The sequence below is a fragment of the Apodemus sylvaticus genome, chromosome 1 (assembly GCF_947179515.1).
Source record: "Apodemus sylvaticus chromosome 1, mApoSyl1.1, whole genome shotgun sequence".
NCBI classification, from domain to species: domain Eukaryota; kingdom Metazoa; phylum Chordata; class Mammalia; order Rodentia; family Muridae; genus Apodemus; species Apodemus sylvaticus.
Window position 1 is genome coordinate 23,099,523 of NC_067472.1, and position 19,429 is coordinate 23,118,951.

Genomic DNA, 19,429 nt, shown 5'->3' on the forward strand with positions numbered 1-19,429 from the left:
AACTATAAGTAGAACTACCACATGATTTAGCTATGACACTCCTGGGTATACATGCAAAGGCTTCTAAGTCAGCACGCCACAGAGAGAAGCACCCATGTTTATTGCTGCACCAGTCACAGAAGCCAAGGTATGGCCCCAACCTAGACGCCCACCATCAGATGACTGGATACAAAAAATATAGTAAATATACATAGTAAATGAGATTATACCACTCAAAGGAAAATGGACAGAACAGAAGATCATTATGCTAAGAGAAATAAGCCAGACTGAGAAAGACATATATATGTATATGTATATGAATATGTATATACATACATACACACACATACACACATATATCATGTTTTCTTTCATATATGAAATCTGGACTTAGAAAAAATGACATGAAAGTAAAAATTGTGACAGGGGTGCAAAGGTCTAAGGGGCGAGGGTAGGAGTGGGGAATGGAATATATGTGACCTGTATGCAGAAAAGGAGCTGATTGAGCACAGGCAGTAAGAAAGGAGAGAGATCGAGGGGAGAATTGAGGGAGGCAATTAGAACAGAATATAATAGAAAATATAATGGTATATATTTATAAAATATTACATTGAAACCTATTTTTCCATATGCTAACCAAGCAAAAATTTTGTTTTATCAAACAAAACAGAACAAAACACAAACACACAAAGGAAGACTCTGTGTTCTACAAAATACCGTTTCTAATGAAAGACAAACTATTTTAAAGCTACTTTACAACATCCTTGCCTGGTGTCAGGGTTGTAGTGAGCCAACTCCAAGGTGAGGAGCACAGGAGACCTCATCCTGCCCTCACCTGGCAAGGGGTGCTGTGGACAAGAGGGAGGTGCCTTCCCCCTCCTTGACCCTCACAGTGTAGGAGAGCTGGGCTGAGGTAATGAGAATGGGAGAGCTGGCCCCACCCCTTCCTGGTTGTAGCACTCAGGAGAGTGGGCCTTGCACCTCCCTAGGCAGCACAACACAGGCAAAGGTGTGAACAGGCCTGAGGACATGACAGCAGGAGAGTTGACCCTGCCCCCTGCTGGCTGCAGCAATTGGGTGAGTTAGCAGGGCAGTGCTGGAGAGCCCCTCCTGGTGGTGAGGGTCCAGAAGAGGTGGCAGGTTGTCTAACTCAACTACCTCCCAGGTCCAGATCCAGGGGTTTGAGTTGGTCCATCCTAACATCTACCCCATCTGTGATCTTTTGGAGCATGTGAAAGGGCAAGTCTTGCAGATCCAAAGCTTCAGGATCTCCATGACACAAGGCAACAACAGAATATCTAATAGGAATGCCAATGAGGAACCAGAGGCCTCGAAACAGACCAGCAACTCATTGCTATGGATATCTTTGAGTAAAGATGTGTGGACAAAAAGGTGTACTGTGTGACATAAAGTGACACATTGCAGCTTCCAGGACAAGGTTGTCGGTTGTCATTGGCTCCTTCTTCTTCCTCCTCCTCCTCCACCTCCTCCTCCTTCTCTTCTTCTTCTCCTCCTCCCCCTCCTCCTCTCCCCTCCTCCTCCCCTCCTCGTCCCCTCCCTCTCCTCCTCCTTCTCCTCCTCCTCCTCCTCCTCCTCCTCCTCCTCCTCCTCCTCCTCCTCCTCCTCCTCCTCCTCCTCCTCCTCCTCCTCCTCCTCCTCCTCCTCCTCCTCCTCTTCTTCTTCTTCTTCTTCTTCTTCTTCTTCTTCTTCTTCTTCTTCTTCTTCTTCTTCTTCTTCTTGTGTGTATGCCTAACTACTAATATATCCCCTTTTGCAGGTGGGCTGATGAAAGTACTGATTTTGAGTATCACTTAATACCTATGACACTGGTATATATTATTTTAAAATATTTTAATATCACCCCTATCACCCTACCCAGGATTTAATAGGAGCCACTATTATGAAAACTATAAAGTAAATAAAAGATCAGGATTCCAATCTTGAAGCTCAATTATTGATGTTTTAGAAATGGCAGGGTAGCCTTAGCTATTTTTATAGGGATAATATATATGCTATTGATATGCACAGTTCTAAAATTTTACTATCAGTTAAAAAAAAACCCTAAGAAATCCTTTTCTTTTAAAAAGTCTACAACTCATGGAAAAAGTTAAGTGTACACAGTCATTTTAGAACAAAGGAGCAACATAGGAAAGGTAAATTCGAACTCAGAATTTGAAGTAGCCTCGGTTAAGCATGAAACTGACACATTTTTATCAGTTTTTTTTTTATGTGACTCCCTTGACTAGGGAAAAAACTAGTCAAGGGGAGAAGAAGAAAGGCACCCACCCACTCACATACACAAGCACCCACCCCCACACACGCAAGGCACACACACACACACACACACACACACACACAAGGCACCCTCCACATACACGCAAGGCACCCCCCACACACAAGGCACCCACACACACACATAAGGCACACACACACACACAGACACACACATGCAAGGCACCCACCTACACCCACACCCACACCCACGCGCACACACACACACACACACATGCAAGGCACCCACCCACCCACACGAGGGCGGGCGCTGGGACTTACTGCCACCGGGTCTTGTCCTTCAGGGAGTTTTTCCTAGAGCCGTTCCCTTCGCTGGCACCATCCTCCTCCTCCATCTCCAAGCTTCGGCTGCAGCTCCGGATGATCTGGAAGATGCTGTTGACCGTGAGCTCCTTCTCTGAGTTCTTTAAGCCATTCTGTCCCACTCGTTGTAAGAAGTTATCCTGTCCGCTGTAATCGGCTACAAACTAGAGAAAAAGAGTTCAAGACTACCACATCCGAACAACCTACATCTGGGAGACCTAAATCAAAACACTGGTAGGTGATGACCTCTGAGCCTATTCCCTGTTTTACTGGAGTCCAGAGCTCCAAGAAAAGCTTTATTTCCTTTTTTTTCCACCTCACCACGTGAAATCCCAGAACTTACCCCTTCCTCACTGTGATAATCCCAGCACCTCTAGGAATCTAAATTGCACTGTGAATTTATAACACAAAAAGCAATATGACTTCATGGCTCCCTAGGGACAAGGTTAGCCACTTTACAGAGGAGGGCAGCCATTTTATCCTTGTAAAGGGAATTGAGAGGAGAATGGGGAAAGATCTCTATGACATGGAACAAGATGAAGTGACCCGACTCAAGGAAAACACTAAAAGGCCGCCTTTTGGCAGCCTTGTCCATTTGTGCTACAGGAAGACAGTAGCTTCTTCATGTTTTTAAAGCTACTATTGTGGCCTGATCATGATCAGGAAGCTTCCAGAATCAGAGGGAAGAGCTGCAACCCAGTCAAGAGAGGCAGTGGTCCTCCATTGCAGGGAGCTGAGGAGAGTGGAGGGTGGGAGGTTTTTTAAAGTTGCCTCTTTCATTTACTAGACTTTTAATACCAGCTGCTAAGGCCAAGGAAATATCAACCAGTGTCTGTCACTAGGCCATGTCAGGGATTTCAAGTCTTCCTAGACCATGTGATGCCTCTCTTCTCAGGTGACGTGAGATATGCTAAGTTTTGAGTCTTCCCACTTCAAATAAGAAGGAATGCTAGTGTGTGTGTGTGTGTGTGTGTACCTATATGTTGAGTGTGTGTGCATGTGCGTGTTGAGTGTATATGAGCTTGTGCATGTGTGTATGTGTGTGTGTGTGTATGTGTGTCTGTTTATATGTGTGGGTATGAGAGTGAGTATATGAGTATGTGAGTGTGTGTGCATGTGTGTGTGTACACGTGCATGTGTGTATGTGTATGTATGTATGTATATATATATGTGTGAGAGTATCTTTATGTATGTGTGGGTGTGAGTGAGTGTATGAGTGTATATAAGTGTGTTGAATGTGAGTGTGTGAGTGTGTGTGTGTGTGTGTGTGAAGGATCAGTATCGAGTATTGTCATCTACACAGATGAGAACATGAATGACTCTGGATTTGGGCTTTAGTTTTTCAAATACATAATGCCTCAAAAATCTGTCTAACACATTTTAAACCACTTTTATTTCACTTTTAAACACCCCAGAGGGAGGTTTCCTTATCTCTTGTGAGCCTCTTAGTGCCCGTTACTCAGTGTGCAATGTACTGACTTAAAGCTCACACCATTCCTGAGAGTGAGGGAGGAAGGGGCAGAGCTGGGGAGTGTCTGGATGGCACACACACACAGAGTCAGAAGGCACTACTGGCGTTCCCCATTCCTTACCCCACCGATTCATTAGTTATTGGTCTCATTTGATGTCATCATATAAATCTAGACAGTTCTACCCATTAGCAAAAACTTACCAACTCTTGGAATTAAAACAACAGAAACCCAGCAACACTTTCCCCTTTGTGCTCAGCAGTATCACATTAAGCCTGATGCAACAATATCAAGTTCCAAACAGCTGGTGTTGCTTTCTCCAGAACTTCCAAGGACCTCCTCTCTATCCATAAACAATACCAAGGCTTGCTCTAGACTCAGACAGTGATTCCCCATGGTACAGTGAGTACACAGAAAGCTGGGCAGATCTCTTGGGGCTTGCCCACTCAGAAAGGCTCACCTCCAGAGCTTCTTCTTGGGAGCTGTACCGTGGGCAGAGCTTCAGGAGGCCGGAGGCGCCATCAAGCACCTCACAGAGCTCCTTCAGGAACACCCCGCAGAAGGGAACCACTTTGCAGCCGGGGATGTGCAAGGCTCGGGTCACTACCTTCTTGTACTCCACGGAAGACTCATGCTGAGCCATGACGTCCTTCAGGCTCCGCATGGTCTCGATGTCAGACTGGTCCATGAACTGCCACATCTTTAGAACTTTCCTTGACCTATTGCAAATCAATGACAATTTTTTTAAGCCTAAAGGGGTGAGAATGTAGCTTACATTATATAGACAAAATTCCACAAAGTTTATTGTCACTTCATAGTGTTCTTTCTGTGTTATTTATTTATTTGTTTGCTTGTTTATGATTTCTATTTTCATTTGGTGTCATGGTGGCAAAGATGGTATAGAAGTAACTAACCACTTTCTGATTGGATTTAAGGCCCACTCCACAAGATGGAAAAGGAGCCAAGATCCTGTGACTAGATAGATCGTAGGACTAGGAAGGCACCCATCAGTATTATTTTGTGACATAATAATAAAATGACTGCTAATGATTTATTGCTATATCCCTAGATCAGAGAGCATCTCTCACCCCTCCTCAGGGAAACTTTTTGTAGCTGATGACAATTACCATAGAGACCCTCAATTTACATAGAATAAGAGAATAAAAGACATATCTTACTCCTCTCCCAATGCTTAGGGGTTTTCATTGAACAGAGAGTGAAAAGGTTTTAAGAAAGAGGTGGCAGATAACACCAAGGAAATTGTCTTCCAGATAAAATGGCATAGTTACACATATGAACTCACAGCACCTGTGACAACATGCCTAAGAGCTGTACACAATCAAGCCAGACAAAAATCCCAGCACAGATGGTGGAAGGTAGGCACAAAATCCCACTACTAGCCAAGGAACTAATAGCACTGGGTAGCAGCTGGGAAAGGGGAAGCCAGTTTTCTTTAATGATGTGATACTTGGTAAGCTGACCACATTCCAAGTTGGTCCCTACTTCTGGTTGGGTAGCACAACTGGAATCCATGTGGTAAGAAAAAAAAAAAAAGAAGGAATATCAAAGTTGGATGGGAAGGGATGGGAAGAGGGATGGAAGAAGGGATGGGAGGAGGGAGGAGGAAGGATGGGAGGAGGGATGGGAGGAGGGAGGAGGAAGGATGGGAGGAGGGATGGGAGGAGGGAGGAAGATGGTAATAGGAGTTGGAGGAAAGATGGATATATTCAAAATACATTGTATTAAATTCTCAAAGAATTAATAAAAATATTGCTTAATATGAATCCAGGATTATGCCTGCAAGGACTGTTCTTTCCAGGTTTCTGCTCCAAGTTCTTGTTTGTGTTCCTGCCCTGACTTCCCTCATGATGGACTTAAGACCTGGAAGAATAAGCCAGAGAGCACATTCCTTCCTTCTCTAAATTGCTTTTGTTCAGAGTTTATTTATTTCTTTATTTTTAATCACAGCAACAGAAAGGAAACCAGAACACATGGTTTGTATGAAAATTTCTGAGGCTTTGTCCACAGAGAGCCTGTCCTATATGTCCCTCCCGATCTTTGAGTTCCTTGGAGGCATACATGAAGCCTGCTAGCTTAGACTCTAGCAGGAACAGATTTTGGCAGAATGAAGTTTGATCTCAGCTCCACACCACCCGAGGGACCTTGTTTTGATGTGTGATTCAAAGAACAACGTATTAAGTGGAATTTTTTTTCTAGTATGAAACAGCTGCTGAGGTCAACAGGTAACACCATAGCTTGCAATCTTAAGAGTGGTATCACGGCATCATGAGGGGTGTCTAGACTGCCTTGCCCACCATGCTTTCTTGTCCTTCTTTTTTCTACACGGTGAACCCAGGCAGTTGTAAACATCCCTACAGAGACTATTATGAGAGGGTTTATATGAAAAAAGCAAGAATTTAGCCTCAGGGGCCGGGTGTGTCAAGTGGACTCCTTAGACACTCATCCTGGGCAGTGTGATCATGGCCTACTGTGCACTTCTTACCTAAATATGGGCGGCTCTCTGGAACTGCCCAAAGGCTCAGGGAGAGGTGACTCTGTAGATGCTTTCTGCCTTTACATGGTTAACAAGTCACTGGGGGTGTCTCTCCTAAGTCCAGCCAGAGCAGACACTGTAGAAGGAGCTGAGCTTGTGCTATTTGTTTATTTATTTACATACTTTTTGAGAGGAAACAATTTTATTTTACACAAAATAAGGACTAGATCCTTGACTTTATAAAAGAATGTTTTATTGATTCTTTGTGAATTTCACATCATGCACCCCAATCTTCTCCCTTCATATTCACCCTCTGCCCTTGCAACCTCCCTTCCAAAAGAAAATTAAAAAAATATGAAAACAACCCTCCCCTGAAACCAAACATCCTGTCTTGGAAGCTGTAGTGTCACCATGTGTCCCAAAGTATAGCCTTCTGTCTACATGTCTTTGTTATATTTCCTATCCATTCACACTTAGGCAGTGAGAGACCAGAGATTGGAGGGGAGGGAGGAGGAGGAGCTAAGAGGAGTGAGGGGTGGAGAGAAGGAGAGAGGCTCGGTGGATGAGATGTGTGGAGCAGAGGAGACACAGATATCCAGATGACTTCAGACGTGTTTTGGAGAGGTTAGAAATATTGGGATAGACTTTATCATTGTAAATTGGCATTATGAAATTGGGAGTTTCTTATACATAAATATATTTGGTGAACTATTCAAGTTTAAGAGTCATGCTTTACCAGATACTTGGAAGGAGTGGGTGCTGGGCAGAAGCATGGGACTCCCACCATTTACAGAGTCTATGGTGGGGAGGTACTAATTTTTAATTGTTATCCACTACACATCTTTACTTGAATTTATTGCAATGAGTCATTGGCCTGGTTCAAGGCCTCTGGCTTCTGCTACACTATTAATACTGGCTGTTCACTGGGACTCCTATCAGATATTCTGTTCTTGCCCTGTGTCATTGAGACCCTGAGGCTTTGGATCTGCAGGACCTGGCCCTTCACATGTTCCAGTGATTCCTAGATGGGGTGTATGTTGGGGTGGGCTGACTCAAAGCTCTGGATACGGGCTTCAAAGGTAGCTGAGTTGGTCATAGAGCTTGGGCTAGCATTAAAAGCCTGCCTGTCAGAAGAGGTGACCCTTGAACCTAAGAGAGAGGACCCCAGGACTACATCTAAAGCCTGAGAATTGAGTTGTCACTCAGAGGATGTATCACACTTTTGACAGATATGTTTAAACATTTGGGGGAGATTCTTGCCTCCTGATGGGGTTGCTATTTTAGTGGGTTTTTGAAAAATTTAGGGCGAGGGTTCTAGCTAGAAGGTTACCGCAGGCAGGATGTTAGGAATAATACCTTGTTCTTGACCTCTGTTTCCTTCTTTACTTTCACCAGGTTCACAATGAGGGAAAGAAACCTCTCCCATACACACACCCAGCGTCGTCATGTTCTACCGAGGTGCCAGTAGCCAAGTGAGCATGTTGGGGGCACCTTGGAACCATGAGTCAAAAGATACCTGCTCCTTTGAGTTGTTCTCTCAGGTATATTAGCATATACTAGGTAGTTTTGCAGCAAGAGGCCCTTACGAAATAAGTGGGGAGTAGACAGGAGTCACTAGGAAGGAACTCTGATACCACGCACGTCTCTCTGAGACAGGAGAGATGCTTACAATCAGCCAAGCAGGACTTTTTGCTCCTTCAACTCCTGATCCCTCCTCTTTGCTGCCCCCTCCCTGCCCTCCCTCTCCTCTCTCCTCCTCTCCCTTTGAGGGACCAGGGCTGTGGAGCTTATCCCAGTACGCGTTGCTGGCTGTCCAGGGAACTAACTGTTTCAGAGCTATCTGTCCAGATCACCATACTTCCTTACCTGAGGCCAGCCAGGAACTCCATGACAGCATTGTAGTTGCCCATGTTCCAGCAGCATTTGGCTACATGCACCAAATAAGAGAAGACTTCCCGCTTCTCCTCCATGGAGCCTGCCGTGAGGATCAGCCATGTTACCCAGGAGCTCACCTGGAAGATGGATGGCAGACACTCACTGAAGACATATCCCAGAAACTATATATATACATATAATAACATATAATATACTACATATAATAAAGTTATATACAATACACAATATATATTATACATTGTACAATATACTATATATTATATAATATAATACATATATATAACAGTTAAAGAAAAATCAGTTGGGACTTGTGACCAGGAAAGAAGTAAGCAAGGAGCTCTAAGGGGAAACCCAGATCCATTGCTGCTCTAATATGGCTCCTGAAGAGTCAATATGTCTGCATCTTCATCCCTATTTTGAAATAAAAAAGCTGAAAAGGGTAACCATAAAATCTCTCTTTATCAAGAATATAGATCCTTAAGACTATATAAAAAATAGGGCCCTTGGATACTCTTGAAGAGATATGGTTGATGGACATGAAGATTAAAGGCAGTCAATGCATTTAGCCCGATAAATTGAAAACATTTATCAAGCAAGAAATGTGTGCTATCAGGGCGGGGTAAGATGGTTAAGCAAGTAGCGGCACCTGTAACCAAAGTTTGACAAACTGATTTTTATCCCTGGTACCCACATAGTAGAAGGAGAGAATAAAATCTCTAACGTGGTCTTATGATCTTCACATGCCTTCCATGACATAAGCTCATGAGCACAAATGTGTGTGCGCACAGAAAGACAGACAGACAGACAGACAGACAGATAATAAATAAAATCTTTAAAAAAAAGAAAACATGTTGTAACAAACAAAAAAAATACAAAAATATTTTGGAACAATCTCTTCTAAATTAATTAATTAACTTATATCCTCACCACAGTTTCCCCTCCCTCTTTTCTTTTCAATTCTTCCCTTCTGCCTCCCCTCCCCTCCATGCACCCCACCACTCCTCCTATGTTTCTCTTGAGAAAAGGGGAGACCTCCCATAGATATTAGCCAGTCCTGGCATATCCAATTGCAGAAAGACTAGGCACATCTTCTCTTATTGAAGCTAGACAAGGCCTCCTGGTTGGAGGAAAGGGTCCCACAGACAGGCAACGGAGTCAGAGACAGCCTCTGCTCCCTCTGTGAGGCCAAGCTACACAACTGTAACATATATGCAGAGGACCTAGGTCTGTCCCATGCAGGCTGCATGATTCAGTCTCTAGGAGCCCCTGTAGGCCCAAGTTAGTTGATTCTGTGGGTTTTCTAGGGGTATTCTTGACTACTCTGGTGCCTATAATCCTTTTTCCCCCACTCTCATAACATTCCACAAGCTTGGAACAATCTAGTACATACATTAATAACTATATTCTTCAAATGAAAAAAAAAAACAACTAGAAGAGTAAAAACTAATACTTATTATGTGCCAGGAGCCATCCTTAGTTTGACTATGATACCTCATATATCTCTCAACAACAGTTCAGAATCAGGGATGATTAGTACTCCAAGAAGTTGCTGAGATCCTCAGGTTAAACAGGTTACCTTGGATTTGGAGTTGACATTTGGTGGCTGTATGAATGAACCTATGGGGGAAATCTCATGTTTGCTGGCTCTAACTCCAGGATTACATTCTTCTACTATGACTTTTTCTTTTCTATCAGAGTATAAAATTTAGTAATTCACATCTATATTCCATTTCTGACATTTGGTATTTAAATGAGCTCTTTCTGCTCTGAGATTATTTCATCCTGGTATTTGGCCACAGCTGTCAGGTTGAGTTGCTTTTTCCACCTTGGCTAACTCATGGGAGGGTGACCAGTTGTCTCTTGTTGACCGTATTAGTTGCAATACAGGTTAGCAACAGAGATGAAACTTAAGGAACAACTCTTTCTTCAGTCTGTGCTATAGTGCTGCCTGAACAGAGTTCATGGTGAGCCAGCCATCAGAGGAAATAGGGGTTCAGCGTAGAGAGCACACAGCCCACAAATGGAAACAATGTTTAGTGTCTGCAGCAACCATAGAGGGACATCCAATGCTAGTTTTTCAGATCTAGAACCCTTGGCTTGCCAGGCCCTGGGTTTGATACCCACTATCACAACCAAAACAAAAGAAATGAAATAAAACACAATAATAAGACAAATAAAGAAACCAAAAGAATATATGTCTCAGAGGAGAAATATTCACAAAAAAACTTTCTTATGAGGCCATGATGCTTAAAAAACTAGGACCCTCAGCTTAGTATCCTTTTATTCTGATGATGAAAGATGACAGTTTTGTTCTATACATGGTCCTGGGTGGATCCTCTTAAGCCAGTGGTGCTCAACTTGTGGGTTGAGGCCCCCTTTGAAGGTTGACTTACCCTTTCACAGGGGTTGCCTACGATCATTGGCAAATGGAGATATTTATATTACAATTTGTTAACAGTAGCAACATTACAGTTATGAAGTAGCAACTAAAATATTTTTATGGTTGGGTGTTCACACAATGTGAGGAACTGTATTAAAGGATCAAAGCATTAGGAAGGTTGAGAACAAGTCTTAAGCACTCAGTTTGGAGCTACACATTTGAAGATAGAGAATGCAACCAAGAAAGTATCCCTACGATAATTAAAGAAAACTATCATCAGCAAAACCCATCCCAAACTACAATGTATAGGATAGATGTTCAACACCTTTTTATGCCTCCACAGAAACAAGTATGCAAATAGTGATGAATTTCCGTATATTGAACCATCCCTGAATACTTGGGATGAAGTCTACTTGATCATGGTGAATGATCATTTTGATGTGTTCTTGGATTCAGTACTGGGAACATACCCAAAAGATGCCCTAACATACAACAAGAACACATGCTCCACTATGTTTATAGCAGCCTTATTTATAATAGCCAGAAGCAGGAAATGACCCAGATGTCCCTCAGCAGAAGAATGGATACAGAAAATATGGTACATCTACACAATGGAGTACTACTCAGCTATTAAAAACAATGACTTCATGAAATTCTCAAATGGATGAAACTAGAAAATATCATCCTGAGTGAGGTAACCCAGACATAAAAGAACATACATGGCATGCACTCACTGATAAGTGGATATTAGCCCAAAAGCTCACAATGCCCATGATACAACCCACAGACCATATGGAGCTTAAGAGGAATGAAGACCAGGGCGTGCATGCTTCAATTCTACTTAGAAGAGGGAACAAAATAATCACAAGAGGTAGAGGGAGGGAAGGACCTGAGAGGGGGAGAGGAGGGAGAGAGAAAAAAGGTGGGGGCAGGATCAGGTATGGGAAGGGACAGAGGTACAGAGGATCAGGAAATTGAATAGAAACATGTAGGAGTGGCGGATGGGGAGCTGGAGGTAGCCATTAGAAAGTTCCAGACACCAGGGAAGCTAGATGCTCCCAGGACCCAACAGGGCTGACATTAGCCGAAATACCCAACAAAGAGGAGACAGAACCTGTAGATAGGCATGGCCCCCAGTTGAGGGATGGGGTCATCCACAGATCTTAACATTTTTAACCTAGAATTGTTCCTGCCCAAGGGAAAGACAGAGACAAAAAATGGAAGAGACTAAAGGAAGGGCCATCCAGAGACCACCTCACCTAGGGATCCATCCCATCTGCAGACTCTAAACCCCAACACTATTGCTGATGCCAAGAAGCACTTGCTGACAGAAACCTGATATGACTGTTCCCTGAGAGGCTCTGCCAGCAGTTGACTAAGACAGATGCAGATACTCACAGCCAGCTATCTAGACTGAGCCCGGGTACTCCAATGGAAGAGCTAGTGGAAGGACTGAAGGAACTGAAGGGGATTGCAACCCCATAAGAACAATATCAACTAACTGGACTCCCCAGAGCTCCCAGAGACTAAACCACCAGCCAAAGAGCACATATAGGGACCCATGCTCCAGCCGAATATGTAGCAGAGGGTGATGGCCTTGTCTAGCATCTATGGGAGGGGAAGCCCTTGATCCTGTGGAGGCTTGATGCCCCAGTGTAGGGAATGCTAGGATGGTGAGGCAGGAGTGGGTTAATGGGTGAAGAAGCACCATCATAGAAGCAAGGGGGAGGGGAGAGGGGACTGGGGGTTTGCAGAGGGCAAACAGAATGGGAATAACATTTGAGTAATAAGTAAAATAGCCAATAAAATAAGAAAATGGTGGCAATGGTGTGGGGTATGAATTAAACATGGCTGCTACATTCTGACAGTTGTTGCACTGGAGTAAGAACTTGCCAATTTCTTTCTGATGTGAGCTGAAGTAAAAGCTGTCATTCCAACATCCAGGAGGCTCTGAGTATGGCCCTCTGTTTTCTCCTTCTCTGGGGGATGCTAGCCTCATGCAAAATCTGAACAGACCTGGAATCAGGCCACGAAGACAAGGCCTTCCTACATCATCTGAGGAATTCTAGGGGATCCTTAGAGCTAAGCTCCCCTGCAGCTACCAGCAACCCCCTCTGCTTGTTCTCCAAGCCTGTTTCCTCACCATGTAACAGTCGGTTCATGAAACCTTGGCTCAGCTGGACCACGAAGGAATGTTTGCCAACAGAGACTGGTCGTGGTTTGGTGCAGCTAGCCAATTCTTCCTTTAGCTTGGTTTGTGTTTGATGGACCTTAACTTAGAATGGGAACCAAGACAAACTTTTCTTTACAAGTAGAAATGGGATTCTGAATGTTTAAAATGGTTCTTGAGAGTCACCCAACTCCTGCCTAAGACCACTGCCTGGCTGAGTCCTGTGTTGAAAGTCACTGGAACTATATTGACTACCAGGCAGTGAATGGAAAGGGTTAACCCTCGCCCAGGAGGAGATACAGAACCCACCCCTCCTTTGTGTCTGAATCCTGATCACGCACACAGATTTATTTCCTATCAGTCAAATCATTTCCCATACACTTTCCCACATGCTAGGGAAAAAATAGCAATACTGCATTTCACATGGAAACATAATTTAAACCAACTGTTCCACCCCTGAGTGTGAGTCCCCAGGGCCCTGGTTGTTGAGATTATATAAGCACTGTTATCATAAACTAATTCTCTCTCTCTCTCTCTCTATCACACACACACACACACACACACACACACACACACACACACACATACACGCATGCACACGCACATACACACACCACATAGCCCACATAGCTTACAAACTGCAAGGGCGATTCTTATGATGACAGTTTATTTGTGATTTTTTGGTGCTAAGTGGTAAGAATGTTACCAACGAAACAAAATAAATGATTAAAAAAAACCACAAAAATGTTTGGTGGTATCAAATGCAGACCACAACATAAATGACCGTTACATTTGGCAAGTAGAGATGAAGGGTGCTACCAGCTCAGAAAAAGTTTCACGATACCAGTCACACAGAAAAACATGAAAACACATACAGTACGATTACTCTACTATAGGGAACAGGGGTGTTACCCATAGCAGATTATTTTGCTTCATTTCAATGGTCAGCATGAGTAAGCAGAGAATCAGATTCTTGCATCAAATCATATTGATTTGACTATGTATATGTGCCCGTCTGTGAGAGTTTCTGTGTGAGAGTAGGCACAAGACAGATTCTGGGGGCTAGAGTTAACAGGACTCCAGGACTCACGCATGGTTATGCAAAAACCACTCCCCCCTGCTAAGCCGGCTCTCCAGCCCCTCAGTTTAAGAGCTTATTCCTGAAGGCTTGTGCTGACTCTGATGATCCTAACCCACAGATCAGGATTAAAGTTTAAAGCTTCTCTACAATTGCTCCTTTCCAAATGCATCCCTCCCTCCCTCTCTCCCTTCCTTCCTCCCTTCCAACCTTCTTTTCCTCTAATACTGGAGATTGAATTCAGAGCTTTGCATATGCTAGAGAAGCCTCTATCATTATCTTACATCCATGGCTGTTCCTTATTTTGAGATAGGGTCCCAGTAAGTTGTCTAGGCTGTCCTTGAACTTAACTATCCTTACACTTCAACCTTCCCAGTGGGTATAACTATAGTGGCATGCCAGCTTGTGCAACATCATTTTTGTCATTCCCATCCTTATCTTGTAGGCCTCACCAGACTGAACATCTTGCTCTCTCTTCCCACACCAAGTACCATGTTGTTGCATCATAGTTCAGTCAGGAAGGAATGTTCTTGCAGCATTTAAAGTGATCTTTCCTTGGTCCATTTTGTCTTGTCTATATCTTCTAAACAGTAAGATATTTCTCTTGGCCATAGGCTCAAGTCCATTCTCCAGCTTTATCTCACATTTCATGCCCTTACTTTTAGAGTTAAACCAGGTTTCTGTCCATTTCAGGGAACTTGGGGTGCTCCTTCTCCTATGGAAGGCCCCCTCATTCCCAACGTATTGGTTCATTTCTACTTATCCTTTAGGAAGAACTTCCTCTAGAACTGTCATCAAGATCTTACCTCTCTAAGACTCACACCTCAGAGATGCCCTCAATGACCCTTGTCCAGCTGTGCCCTCTAGTGAAAAGTCGGTGAGTGGAGAAGACACGACTGCCCACAGGCTTCTTTCTAGATCATTCATCCCCTGTAGACCCATGCCTCTCACCTTCAATGACCAAATGGTCCCAAGTCCATTTCCAGGTCCATGAATACCTTTTATGTATCTCAGTCTTTCTGACTGACTGTAAACCCTGAAGGGCCATAAGGTGGCAGTGGAGTATGGATAGACTTGCGCTAGAGATCTGAAATGTTTATTTACTGGTACATAAATCAAGATGGGAAGATTGAAGAGGCCAATAATTTAGACCTTTTTGTCCTGTGCCTCGGACCCCAGAAGGAAGGGATAAGACTCCCTATAGGAACCTGACAAAATCACCACGGTTTTTAAGGCATCACTGACTTCCGTTTTGGACTATGTGTAGGTGCTTATAGACTTGGAAATTGGCTTGGAACCATTTGGTCATTGCACATGGAGGTATGGATCTATGGAGGATGAATGATCTAGAAAGGAGCCAGTGCCCCATACCACCCTGACCCCAGCACACATTTGGTGTTATGATCCCACGAAGGCAGATGCTAAGTCTGCTGAATTTACAGTAAGCAGCATGTCAGTGCCTGGCTGTTATCTACCATCTGAAAGTCTAATGAGATGAAGCAAGTAGAGGAACAAATGAATGACATACACTTCTATGGGAAGGCATTCTCTTGGTCACCTTCCATTTAGTTCCTTCCTGTTCTCTTTGACTTAAGGTAGGACCCTACCGCCACAGTTGTGCGGCACTGCCTTCTCACTGCACGCACGTACATCTAGTTTATTTTTGTTATGTTTGTGTGCCTGACTTTCACATGAGCCTGCTCTGTCTCGGCAGACCCAGAGTTCTCAAGGATAGAGACCATCATTCCCACATTTCCAGGATGGGGATGCTTGGTGCTTCTGGCCAACAGAGGGGCCATCCAGAGTCCCAGGAGGCTGTGGGTAGAGAGGATTCTCAGAGCTCAGGAATTATATTTGGGAAAAACCTAAGCACTTCCTATCGCTGTTCCCAGGTCCAGAAAAAGGAGACAGATTAATTTCTGCCAAAAGCTTTTTTAACTTGCCAGTATAAATGTAGTCAGAAGAACTTTTCACAATGGGTATCTGGTCACTCTAATGCAAAGGTCGGGCTTAAGTGATCAAATATATAGAAGTCTATGAAAGACAGACACTTTCCAGTAGCTAAGCTATTTAGAGAGTATACTCATTACTGCCCTAGACAGACTGAGGCAGTCCACACACGTCACTGCTTCTCAAAGGTGGGACACTCACGTGGGGTCACTGGTGATGAGAATGTCTGTTCAAATGTGCATCCAAGGCCTCACCTAGACTTAGAAATCAAGCCCGCGAAGATCAGGGAAGGGCCTGAAAATCTGCATCTTCAGATAAACTCTCTAGTGATTCCTAACCGCACCAGAGTCTGAGAATGAGTACAGGTGCTCAGTGTCCTTTGTTGGCACTCTGGGGTGCTGAGCAGTGCTCCAGCACAGTGCCTGTGACATAGTCTCATACTTCACACCAGATGCTCTGGCCTCCTCATCGTCCTGAGTACTTGGGTCCACTTGGAAATAGGAAGAAGAAGCCAGAGGGAAGCAGTAAGGGGCAGGAGTGGACATCACAGACATCCCAGGTGAACAGAGCTGCACCTGACCTGCAGTTCCACTGCTTCTTCTAGTCTCAGGGGTACGCTGCCTAGCCACTCTGAGCCTCAGTTCCCTCCTCAGTAAAATGGGCCCAATACTCATCTCATAAAGTTACTGTGAGAGTGAAATGGCCTTTTGTGTGTAGAGAGGCGCTGGATGGTTGTTTTCTGGGTGACCATAGCAGCAGTGGCTGCTATGGCTACGGTTAACCTTGTTATGTGAGTGATGGAGTGGCTGAACTCCAGATATAGACCTCAGAGACCCAGAAGGAAGAATTGCTAAGTCTCATATCTTAACTACAGACTTTCTGGCCAGACCAGAAGAATCCATGAGCACTTCGATTCTTTCCTAACAGGATAACTCTCAGGTTACCTTTTCTTTCCTCGTTAGGAACAAAATGGGATTTTAAAGTTGTAGGTTACCTGATCTCATTTGTTCAGGTTCCTAGACTCAGCCATACCTGAAACTCTGCAACTACTCCATATGTTAAAAAAATCTATTTGGGGGTTGTTGAGCAGTTTTTAATTGAGTTGTTTCTAAAACACAACTGGAAACAAATCCTGACATGTTTTTGTTTGTTTGTTTAAGGTGATTATCCCTCTTCTAATAAACACTTGCTATGTGAACCATGCTGGACCAGAGTAAACAATACTAGGTCTTGGAGACTTGTGGAAGAAAAATCACAAATAATGAATTAAATAATATTTCACTGGATTAGTACAAGGTCCCACTTTCATTTGCTGCATCTCTGGAAGTCTGGTTCTTCTACCCATGCTGGGTTTAGGTGGACCTCCTGTAATGCTTTGAATGAAAATGGCCCCCATGGGTCATAAGGAGTGGCGCTATTTGAAAGGATTAGGACTTGTTGCCTTGTTGGTGTAGGCGTGGCCTCGTTGGAGTAGGCGTGGCCTTGGTATAGGTGTGGCCTTGTTGGAGGAAATGTGTTATAGAATAGGAGTATCAACAGGTTAGGGGAAGTTTGAGATTTCAGAAGCTCAAGCCAGGCCCAGTGACCCACTCTCTGTTCTGCTGCTTGCTGAACCTGAGGTTTCTTCTCTGTTTCTTCTCCAGTATCATGTCTGCCTGTGTGCCGCCATGCTTTTCAACATGAAAATGGTCTAAACCTCTGAACCATAAGCCAGGACCAATTAAATGATTTTCTTTGTAAGAGTTGCTTTGGTCATGGTGTCTCTTCACAGCAATAAGACCCTAACTAAGGTGCCTCCCAAGGCTGTTCACATCTCTGTCAGCATTGTTCTTTCCACACATTCTGCATGACTGTGCACTTGCTGGGAACTGTTTGAGGCATTTAGGCAGGAAGGACTGCAGTGAACAGAAGAATCATCAGGTTGCATATTTTCCCCTGCAGCTAGGCCAGTTGTGTGCATGTCCATTTTCTCTGTACTATTAACTTCCCAGAGGGTAAGAGCACATTCTGGCTATGTTCCTACTGCTGGAAGAATCTATTGTCCATAGTTAGCAAAACACGGTTATTTATCCCTGAATTCTTCAGCTATAAATTCCTTAAATGCTTGGAAATTGGGTCTGTATCCACAGTTACTTAGTGATTTGATATCAACTCCTGAACATATCCTTACTGTGATACCCAAGCATCATTTCTAATGATGCAGGCTTCTGAGAATTCCTAGCAGCTCTGAGGCAGCATTAAGTCTTCCCTCTTACCACAGTCAGTCAAATTGAATGGGTCATTCAGTCTGAAGCTAAACAATGAAATGGACTTCAAAATAAGACTTGTCTCATTCATACATACCTTATTTTATAGAAGCATGTATTGATCAAAGCCAGGGCCTTGTACATGTTAAATTTGTGCTCTGTCACAAAGCTATATACCCAGTGCCTCTTTGGTTTTAAAGATCATAATTATAAGAATAATAGGTTAAATGTATTAGACATGTATTCATTAAAAGTACAGCATTTCTTTTATTTCCCCAGCCCTGCAAGCTGATACTAATATTGTTCCCATTTTAAGATGAGGAACCCAATGTTCAGAATGGCTTCATAAGCATGCCTTATGAACTAGGAAAACAACAAAATGAAAGATGTGTTTTTAAACTGCCAGACTCTGATACTTTCCTTCTTGCTTATAGGAACTAACAGTGAATTATTTATAGCTTTGAACCTCAGAAAGCCATTTTGAGTTCATAGTTTTAAAAAATGCCCCTTAGCAACGACATTGGAGAAGCTACAAGGTCTGAGAAATGCAGCTGGTTAGATCGCATTCAGAAACAGAATGCCCGTGTTATGAAGATGCAGGGATTGTGACACTTGGTCCTGCTGGTTGCTCATTAATGATCTATTCAGTCACCCTTCTATCTCTGACCTCAAGAACAGTGCAGGGACTCGCCTAGTTCCAGAATGTCGAAGAGGAAAGAATAAGTGGAAGAAAGTGTGAGAGTGCAGCCTGCAACTTGCTCCCAGAGATATGATGCAAAGAGCCCAGGCTGGCTCTGTCATTGGCTGTCTCTCTTGGATTATAAGAAAACAAAAGCAAGAGAGGTTCAGTTACAGAGCTTATAAGTGTCAGAGGTGGGGTCAGCCCAGGCGGGCCTGCCCCAAGGGCTCCCTATGCCAGACTCTGCTGGTCTGAGTTGCTTCTTGAACTCCAGTGCTTCATGGGTTCTGATCTTGAAACTCTTTCCTTCATCCTTCCCATAGATACCGTTCTTCACTCAGGTTTCCCCTTGCCCACAATCTCTGCAGACAGACTCAAACGTCCATTTCTGGTTCTGAAGATAGAAGCGTGAACTGGATATATCTATGGGGAGACCTCGAAGCTTCCTCACACCCATCTTGTCTCCAGCCCCTGTCTCTTTCACCTCCATCCT

At 43.7% G+C, this 19,429-nt stretch overlaps 1 protein-coding gene across 1 annotated transcript in view; it reads right to left on the reverse strand.

The window, feature by feature from the left end:
• Window positions 1-19,429, reverse strand: part of Plce1 (phospholipase C epsilon 1) — a 299,093-nt gene that overhangs the window by 77,614 nt on the left and 202,050 nt on the right. Inside the window, exons 5-7 of the mRNA XM_052186474.1 lie at window positions 8,404-8,549; window positions 4,504-4,762; window positions 2,533-2,738 (exon numbers count right to left, since the gene is read on the reverse strand). Coding sequence (XP_052042434.1) covers window positions 2,533-2,738; window positions 4,504-4,762; window positions 8,404-8,549 — 611 coding nt within the window. The remainder of the gene's footprint in view (window positions 1-2,532; window positions 2,739-4,503; window positions 4,763-8,403; window positions 8,550-19,429) is intronic.